Genomic DNA, 11052 nt, shown 5'->3' with positions numbered 1-11052 from the left:
TGTGTGTATATATACCCCCCCCACACACACACACACAAATAAATTAATTCTCTCTCCTCTCCTTTCTCTCTCTCTTTCTTCTTCTCTCTCTTTCTGTCATTTATCTAAAAAAGTTTGTTTTCTTTATAATATTATCTTTATCTATCTTTCATTTAGCTTTAGCAAAATTTTTTAATTTTGCATTATTCATTTAAAATGAATTTACACAACTTCTTTGTCAAACGTAACTTCTCTTATGTGTTCATTTATCTTCTATTCTATATCCGAAATACTTCACATATTCTGTCATAAATAAATTCAATTCACAATGTCATTGGGAGGAAAAAAAAGGAGAAGACGGGAGGCAGTGATGGATACTCTTTTCCGAGATAAAGAGGATGCTAGGGAAGAAAAATAGAATATATATTCACCGAGGGAAAATTTATCATGACTTGCTTTTTATGATGAACACACTCCAATGAAACAATTTTAATGTAAAAAACAAAACGGACGAAGCTTTGATTTGATTTTTGGCAAAGTGAAAATCGATGAATCAGAATACTTTTATAAAATTGCACAGTGAATTTTTTGGTAGAGTTTTTATCATGGCGTCACAAAACATCAGTTTTTAACATTTATTTATTTTGCAACTCGTTCATATACATAGCGTTCATATACATAGTTCATATACATAGTTCATATACATAGTTCATATACATTTTGTTATTTTTATCGTTTCGCGTGCGCAATAGATTTTAATTTATTTGTGAATTAAAGTCACGTAAATAAAAAGCATACCAGTCAGAAATCACTTCTATTTATGAATGGAAAATTTATCTCTTTTTATACAGATTTAATATACGCCAGCTTGCGAAATGCATCGACATCTATGATTAAGAATTATTTTATACGCAGACAGATATGCGGAAGTGTTATTTGTTAATTAATTTTAATATACCTTTATGACAATTCTTATATAAAAATTTGTGATTTTGTAGTATATTTATGTACTATCATGTGTTAAATTTCTTTTTGAATGTTATTTAGAAAAAAAAAATTTTTTACGAAAAATATATCGTATTTGACCAATAAATTTTTAATTATCTAATAAGTATCTCAACGTATTTATATATATATATATATACGTAGTATATGTTGTTATTTAATTAATATAAGGATTTATTATATTTATATTCGGATTATAAAATAATTTATTGATTTTGAATTGTGATCTTTTAAAATTAATAAACATATATGTATAAATGTAAGCCATAGTTTAAAATTGTTAATAGTTTACACTAATGCATGACAAATTATAGAGTTTGTGCATCAACTAACTTGATATTTGTCTTTAAACTCAGTTGTCCTTTCACTTGAAAATTCACTTTGCATGTTCGAATATATAATTATATCTTGTGCAGATACGTAATATACATTTTGTCTTCTCTTTTTTAATATTTATGATTACGTAATTATATGATAATTTTTATATGATAAAGTCTTATATCAAAAAAATTATTATACACGAAAAGAACAGCTTTTGCTAAAGTATCTAAAAATTTGAAGATATAAATAAATACAGATATACGTATTTGAAAATAATTTTGTTGCGCTATCAAAATAATTATATCCTTCAAATTGGTTGTTGAAATATTATAAAGTTATTGCAATATTCATATCATAATGTTTATACGTTCCACATAATCATTTTGATGAACTAACAACAATATTTTCAGATCTGTATCTATTCAAATTTGTAGATACTTCTATAAAATCATTTTCTCTATGCGATATAATACAAATTGCAATACAAATTAGATAAGATAGATAGCAATTTTAAAATAAAGCTAATTACATTAATTGAATAAGAAAAATATTTAAACCTCTAAACACGCATTAATTACTTATTGATTTGCAAAGCATATCTAATTAGGGATATCAAATTAGTTTAACATTAATTCAGGAGTATTTGCATCACAAAACAAACATATATTATTGTACACTAAATAATAATGTCTTTTAAATAAATATTTATACATATGATTGAAGATTGAGAATGAACGAAAATTTATATAATGTTTATGCATGGAGCTTTTGCATCGTAATATCGTAAATATTCACGAGCAATATTAGCAATATTCAACAACATTCAGCACAGACCTTCGCCTTTATGTTGTAGACGACGAATTTGGCGAGAAAACTGTTTCGATTTTGTTAGATGGTGAAGAATCGGATATGATTTTTATCGATCATCCACATATAGAAATGAGCGTAAGTACTGAAGTCTTTTGAAATATATGTATGCATTATAGTGATTAGTGGTTATTATATATGTAATATATAATAATTACTAATCACTATTATGTATGTTTATTATATTGTCTCTATTATATATATATATTTTTTTTATTATATATGTAGCTAACGTTTATTATATAAGTTTTACGATAAGTCAACAATGAAACTTTGTACAAAAGCATGTGGAATCTATTTAGACATATATTAGACATATATAAGACATATATTTTAACGCATAAATTTAATGAGATTTATGTGATTATAGCATTATATTTTTTATAATTTCAATTTTGAATGATTAGCTACTAATATATTAAACTATCTATGATCTTAATAGGAAGAAAGACTTTTAGTATAGGATATAAGATATGACATAGAATATTTCCAACGGATCGATAAATTAAGCAGTTTACTCGACATATATAAATTCACTTATAAATGCAAATATATGAAAAGTTTGTGGTGACATTTGATGGCTTTTATCATGCAAACGCTAATTTTGAGAATGTCCTTCGAAAATTTTTATCACTAGAAGTAGATTAATTTTGTTGTATTCGATTATTTTGCAATTGTCGTTTTATAATAAAATTTCACATTGAAGAGAGAGAGAGAGAAAGAGAGAGAGAGAGAGAGAGAGAGAGAGAGAGAGAGAGAGAAAGAAAGAGAATAGGAAAAAGATATATTGTAGGATATATTGTATTTGTCGATTGTATTTTTTTTCCTCTTATTTCTTTAATCTAGATCTTGTTTATACTCGTATATTATTTTATATATGAACTTGTAATAATATTAATTTTATTATATATATATATACAAATATGGTCACAAAATAATCTTTATTTTATTATTATTTTCTTGAACTTAGTTTTTATATATATATATATAAATTTGTGTGTGTGTGTGTGTGTGTGTGTGTGTGTGTGTGTGTGTGTGTCTGCTATGTATATGCATATATATATATATATAATATTTCATTAATTTTTATTATGTTACTTATTTTGAATTTATTTTTTTCAATTATTTTTAGTATTACATAAATAAAATTGTTTTGTGAATTCATCATCGGTGTGCAAATCAAAGTTGCATAGATAAAAATTTTCCTATTCGTAAACGATATCTTAATTATTTTTTATGTTATCGCGATGTAATTTGTTATTTATAATTATAATGGGTCTAGAATTCATTGAAAGTTTAAGAAGAATTTAGAAAACAGAGAGAATGGTAATTTAAAATATGCTACAAAACTGAATTGGATTACTCAAAGAAACACACGGATGAAATTACAAGCACTTTGAAATAAAGGAGATTTCTTGGATAATTGTTTTGAAAGCATTGGTTTTGTTAATTTCTGGCTTTGGATATTTTGATATTTTGTATAATTTTATTGAATATAAAAATTAATAATAAATTGCGATAATCACAAAATTAAAAAAATTATGTTTTTATACATAATCTGTTACAATATATAAATTAATTAATTAACGACATCAAAAGATTATTTTTCCTTTTAAAGCAATATATTAAATCGTGATTCTATTAAAAAAAATTACTGATGTATTCTTGTTATTCTATTTTTAAATCATAATTCTATTGACAGAAATAGTTTCATGAAGCTATGAATTAAATGTACATCTAAAAGTATTATTTAATTGCAATAAACGTTAGTTCTATCGCGAAGTTTGCACTTCTATAAGTTTAAATTTTTAATAAAATCCTTTTTGATGATACTTTGACATTTAGTTTTATTAAATCGACTTTCTTAATCTGAACCACCTGCGGGATTTGTTGAACTATCTGACTAGATCCGCACAGCGTGCGATAATGCGAATTTCGTGTACCAAGCTATAGAAATCAACAAGAATTGTAACTTTAATATCGCAGTTATTAAATTCATCAAATTACTTGTATTTGCACAACTGTTGTTTTTCCAACAAATATATTTAATGTAAATATTGTAAATAACATTATAAAAAGGAAAATTTGAAGATAATTTTTAACAAAATTGTGATAAAATACTGTGTAGAAATTATAAGATACAATTGAAGCGCATTCGAGAATTTTAGATTACTTTGAAGTTTTTTCTCACAAATTTATTCAATGAGCAGAATTTATTGTATCTTGCTCTATATATATATATATATATATATATATATATATATATATATAATATGTAACAACTGCAACACTAAGGTTATGTAAATTCTTCTGCACAAATACTTTAGCATCGAGTTCACTTTCTTGTTTACAAGCTTTGCAACTTATCACACTATTTCTCGATTAAAGAGTTTTGTTCGGTCAAAGTTTTAATTCAGTCAGACTTTAGAGCCTTCTGTCATATATTTTTCAGTTTTTTATTCTTTTTCTTGTGAAGAGAGTTATGGAAGATGAATATATTGCGAAAGTTGTAATGCTTCATTCATTCATTTTTTTCGATATAATGTATTGTAAATGTGTTCCAAATTATTGTGCAAACAATTAATCTCTGGCCAATATTTAAATTTATTATGGTGCAACTAATATTTGATTATCAGAAATCCATTTTTAGAAGAAATAATATAAAAATAAAAAGGATTCAATATGAATTTCTTTAATCTATTTAATTTATTTTATTCATAAAATTCCTTTTATTATCTCTTATGTAAGCATTTAATTTTAATAGAGAACATAATGTTATGCAATTAATTTGGAAGTGAAAAATAAAAAATGAAAAATTTATTGGGAAACTGCAGGTTGAGAATTCTTTATCGACATACGAGCCACATGCCTGTATTGTTGTCTATTCCATCGTTTCACGTACGAGCTTTCAAGTGGCTGAGGAAATACTAAACTACTTATGGCAAGAACATTATACTCAGGAACATACGGTTATCGTCGTCGGCAACAAATCTGATCTTGCCAGAAGCCGGATAATTTCGGCAAATGGTAAAAAGTAGTAGTTATAGAATAGCAAATGACACTCTACCTGTTTATTCTTTTATTTTTTCATAATTTTTAATTAAAAAATTAAGAATTAAAAGTTTAGTAAATAATTTACATGTTACATAAAAAAAAAATACAAAATTATTTGTGATTGAAAGTATTAGTACGCAGATTATTTTTTTATTATATTATTGTAATATATGTTTATTTAGATTTAAATTATGTAAATTTCTTTAAGCCAATTGTAGCTGGACTTTTACTCAATCTTACTAATACTTTGCGATGCGAGTTCGATTAATTTAAAATTGCAATCGCTGTTAAAGAGGGAAAGCAGTTGGCTACATCGCGTGAATGCAAGTTCATCGAGACATCTAGTGGACTTAAACACAATGTGGACGAACTTTTAGTCGGCGTCTTGAAACAAATTCGCCTAAGAGAGAGTCGTGAGAAGAAACTTCGGCGTCAGGGTAGCAAAAGCAAATTGATGTCAAAGTTGCACAACAGCAAAACCGTTTTGAGCTTTAACACCGCCAAGGAAATTCTTAATAAGATATGCTTGAACGACAGCAAGAGCAAGAGCTGTGAAAATCTGCACGTACTGTGAAATATAATAGTAAAAGAAAGGGAAGAACGGTAGGAGAGAAATACGCGAAAGATTCTCTTTTACAATCGGAAATCAATTCTCGAGTGGAAACATAATGGTAATCAAGATCAAGAAGCTAAACGGTGCTTCATCACAAGCATGACATTTTCATTTTTTTTTATCCACGTACTAGTTCCACGGAAACCTTTCCAACAGAGTCGTAATGATTTTACGATTCGCGCACTGATTACGCGTCTCGACGTTCCGGTAAGGAGTCGTTGTTACTACCTACATATTCCATGTTCACCGCTCATCATCCTATGCAGACTTTTGTTCCGGTAGCAGATCTGACATTATGTGATGTATCTCTATCCTACGGTAACAGAGCGTTAGTCTGACCTGGTTTAAAACATTCGGAAAGCTTTATTCTGGATACAAAGAATTAACTTTTAAAAAATTTGTTAAAGGCAAATGTTTGAAATATTTACAAGATTTTATTCGTTACCAATTAAAAAAGTCGTTTAAGAAGATATTAAATTAAAATTTGAATGCAAAAAATAAATGTAAATTATGATCATCTTTTTTCATTTTTTAAATGTTAAAAATGAAAAGTAAACTTATAATAGGAAGTAAACTTCATAATATCAATATTTTATTTAATTATAAATATTGATGTTATTAAGTTTATTTTTTTGAAAATATTTTTTATGCACACTAGAGAAATTATATAATAATATATCGTCTTCATATATTTATTTTTTTTATAATAAAATAGATTTTTTTTAGTAATAAACGAGTACAAAGTAGAATATCAATTATTCGAAAATAAGTCAATTTTCTTGTTGTATCTAATATTATGTCTCGTGGTAAACGAGCCTCTGTGTGTAAGATCTTGTGTGTAATAGTTAATAAATTACAAATTAAAATCTAAGCCTCTGTAAAAGGGGCGATCAACGTACTCCTTGGAAACGTGCTTCGGGAGAAAGGCACAGATGAGTATACTTGATTAAAGGATTAAAAAGATTCTCATGAAGGGTTTAACCTTCGCCGTCGTCCACGTTTCTTCGTTGTTTCCTCTTTCCGTATTTGCTCGTTTAATCAACATTTCGGAAAATAGGCAAGAGCGGATTGAGCACGGAATAAATATCGATCCTTAATATACATCATTACAAATGTAAGATCTATATAATACGAGTGTGTGTTTCTGTGTACGTGTGCATGTGCGTGTGATCTTGAAATTAGAATTTAAGATTAACGATCTTAGACAGAATTTCTCTTCCGTTTAGAAGTGCGAGACAAATAGCAGCGCAGGTAAATCTGGCGCGCCGTCAGTCTGCAATGCAGCGATTTGATTATTTATTAGAGCCTAATGAGTCGCACGTGCACCCGGTCCCACGCGTTACTCCATGGTGCTTACCGTGCGGTGCTGCGATAATTGCGTTTTGCGAATAAAGCCGGCTTTGAACGACGTGATTCGCTGGCTGAATATTCTAGAATAAGGTTTACTTACAGAATGAAACTGATGAGATGACGAAAAATATCAATATTCTATAAAATTCTTATATTTCAGAAAAAAAACGTTTTGTTTATAAATAATTGAATTATTTTGCCAATTTTTTAAAATTATTAATTAATTTTTTCAATTTTATCATTAAAACACTTTATTCTGTAGATATTAAATTATGATCATCTTTTCAAAATAATTATAGGAGGTTTATGCAATAATATTGCGTGTATATATGCGCAACAGTCCAAAATATATCTCAGAAATTATTTAGTATGAAAACTTATGTCAAACAACATACACGCGTACTAAAAATTATACTTGACGAATATTTAGCAAATAAAATATTTCCATAACAATCGTGAATATCATGCAATTCTCTTAAATTATCTGTATGCGTATATCATTAGTCAAATATCGCGAAAAGTAAAATGAGATTTGAGTTTAAATAATGGTAAATATTATATCTATATAAAGATTATTTTATCCATTATTTTTATTCATTATTTTGTCTTAATCTTTAAGTGTTTAATTTTGAAAGTGTTTATTTGACAATGTTTATTAGACAATCCTTTGATATTAGATTAAATTTGCACGAGCTTTATTCAACTTAAAATATATGATTGTATTAGTGTTTTGTAAAGAAAGAAAACAAATATCTATAAACGTCTCTACAATTTCTATTCAGAAATAAGTACTTGTGTGCATATTATCATATTGGTCATAATTGACTAATTAAATATTGATTCACTAAGTAAAAAATGAAAAAATAAAGTATATCGCTTCTTGTTACCAATAGCAAGATTATGCGATTGTATGACAATTAATTGTTTGTTAATTAATTCAATTAAGTCATACATATATATATATATATATATATATATTTATAGGTATATATATATATATATTATATTTATAGGATGCAGGATTCGTCCCAATATGACGCTGGTCGTCTTTTCACTTTATAAAATGTAATCTATCGTGATATATGTCTCATAGAAAATAAAGTAATGCTCGTTGCGATGAAACAATGTTAAAAGTCACGTTTAACATTCTCATCGTATTATCTTCTCATTTATTGCAGTTACCTAAATTTTCATTCTCTGCCTAACTACAGCTATGACCTAAATACGAACAACTAATCGAAGTTCGTTAACTGAAGTTATAACAATGTTTATGTAACAAATCTAAATTCCTTGTATTTTGTTATTGCACTATCATTAATTAGTATTGACCATAATAGCTTTCGATTAGCATAAAAGAATCAAAATTAAAAATTGATATAGCACAAATATTAGGAAAAATAGTATACATTTTTTATTTATAATTTTTTAAAATTATTATAATTCAACAAAAAACTTTTAATTGAACGAAAAATTGATATTTTTGTGTGTGTTATAAATGATCTAATCAATTTATTTAATTAATACAAATAGGCAATTATGATACTTAATTAAATTTGTTATTTTTAAGTAATAAATATATTGAATATTAATATAAATACTTTTACTTGATTTCTATAAAATATATATATATATATATATATATATATATATATTATATCTTTTATCTTTTTATTTAATATTTATTGATAATCTTAATTATTATGATAACAGGAGAGTAAAGTCTTTAGTGTCTTTAAGATTTAAAAAAAATCAGTTTTGTTAACATGATGAATATAGCATTTTATTTTATTGTTAGTAGTCTTGAATCTGAAAAATGTAGCAACATGATTTATTCAAGATACTTTATTATTATAATTGTATTTCGAAAAAATTTTAATTTATAATTTTTCTATGTATGTATGTATATATATGCGATAAGATAAAATTAATGTTTTTGAGCACAATATTTTAACAAAGAGATGATATTGCACTTTAAAAACCGTTCTTTGCAATCAACCGTTGCAAAATTTACCTATCAAAATGCGTAGTATTACACACAGATTTGCGGATTTGATATGGATTTTCTTATCAGAATGACATCGGCCTATCGATTCGACGTCGCTTCTTATCTTTCTCTCGAGACGAACGCGTAACTTCTATCGTTCCTCACGCTTGTTGATGAAAAACAATGCGTTCAAGTAGACGCGGCCTAAAATATAAAAACATTGAGACCGACGCGTCTCAAGCATCTAAATATATGCGTATATAAACGATTATCATGAGCGAAAATATTATTTCGCGATAAGCATAATATATCTACTGCGTAGTAATAACACGAAGTGCACAGTGTAAAACGATATTACACATATCGATCTATATAGCTATAGAGATATAGCTCCTATCAAGAGTCTTCTCATGTTTGGTATGTTCAAAAGTACAGTCTCATATATATATATATATATATATATATATATATATATATATATATATACGAATGTTAAATAACGAAATGCATGGCTTTAAATTTCAGATTTGGATGTTCTCTCTATCGCATATGTTCTCCCTTTCTCTATTACTACTCTATTACTAAAATTATGTGTATCAATTGAATGTACATTTGTATAAATGCCTAAGTGAGGAACGGCGTTTTCAATGCATAAATGATCTTGGAATTTTTGGAAATATTACACAAAAGTGCAATATATAATGCACTATTGCATTTTTGTAATTTACATAAACAATCAGATATTCCAAAAATAAAAAAAAAACCTTTAAATCTATTAAAATTTCTTTTTCTTTTTAAATATTTTTTTTATTTATTAAAATCTTGAGATCAATTATTTATAGAGAACTGTTCAATTATTTTTGGACACAATATATGAGGTGTTTGATTTATTTAACCCAAACTTGCATTTAATGGGATTTTGTATTTACGCGATAGTTTTTGAAAACAGATTAATCTTGCGAATGGAAAACCATCGTATGATACACTACGCTTTAAACGATTTATATGGACACAAAAGAAAAGAATGGTTTTCAATTTCCGATTGATTTTGCTAGCAGTGCGCAATCTCGCAAAATGTACTAAATTTTTTTTCTATCAAAAAGCCATGCGAATAAAAGAGAATGACAAGATCAATATAAATTGATAATATCGAAATACGTATCATTCGTCACTTCACGAAATTATAATAACTAAACGTACCTCATAACGTCATAAATATCCCTGCCAAAGCTGGTCTATTTTTATAAATATGTATAGATATATATATATATATATATATATATATATATATATATATATATATATGATCGTTCTCTATCTTTATTATAATCTATCATCTATTATGCCAATTTTTACTGTATAAGAGAATATTTTTATTAGTAGAACTTTGAGGAATGCACGAGTGAATCGTTACAATTTTGTAATTCGAGTGCAAATATCTCTGAATATGTAATTCATTATCTTCTAAAGATTGCTACGGCGACATAATGTATATGACGATTTGGACATATGTTAAGATCTTATAATTATTTATGATCCTATTCCGTTCTTCCTTTATATAGAAACATAAAAATTCTTTTCTGAATAAATGTTCCTAAATTGTAATAATGAATACACGACTGAACACTTTTGTGAATACTGCGCTTTTTTATTCTTTTCTATTTCAGTTATCTTAATTATCTATGTAAAAAATTAATATAAGATAAAAAGAATATTAATTCTTATTCCAAAATTTTCTGCGAATTTATGCGCATCTATACGACAATCAAATTATTTTTTTATCTTTTGTGCTATACTACGTATTTGTAATTAGATCTGTAAACGTTTATGTCCAAATAAAATCAATATGCGAGATATAGATAGCAGTTTTTTTTAAATT

At 26.4% G+C, this 11052-nt stretch overlaps 1 protein-coding gene across 9 annotated transcripts in view; it reads left to right on the top strand.

Annotated features, from left to right (window-relative positions):
* LOC105425295 (uncharacterized) overlaps positions 1-11029 on the top strand; it is a 43205-nt gene extending 32176 nt beyond the window's left edge. For 4 of the 9 annotated variants that reach the window (XM_011636005.2, XM_011636003.2, XM_011636004.2 and 1 more), the window contains exons 6-8: positions 2138-2250; positions 5007-5199; positions 5520-11029. In XM_011636005.2, the coding sequence (XP_011634307.2) occupies positions 2138-2250; positions 5007-5199; positions 5520-5800 (587 nt within the window). In that variant the 3' untranslated portion in view covers positions 5801-11029. Of the gene's footprint in view, positions 1-2137; positions 2251-5006; positions 5200-5519 lie in introns of those variants that run through there. The other 5 variants (XM_089085450.1, XR_016141431.1, XR_016141430.1 and 2 more) reach the window with 5 other exon arrangements.
* The last annotated feature ends 23 nt before the right edge of the window (positions 11030-11052 follow it).

This window comes from Pogonomyrmex barbatus, unplaced genomic scaffold, assembly GCF_055798465.1.
Source record: "Pogonomyrmex barbatus isolate J1 unplaced genomic scaffold, ASM5579846v1 scaffold1, whole genome shotgun sequence".
In the NCBI taxonomy this organism is placed as follows: domain Eukaryota; kingdom Metazoa; phylum Arthropoda; class Insecta; order Hymenoptera; family Formicidae; genus Pogonomyrmex; species Pogonomyrmex barbatus.
Note: the sequence above shows the minus strand (reverse complement) of the source record. Positions and strands in the feature narration are given on the sequence as shown.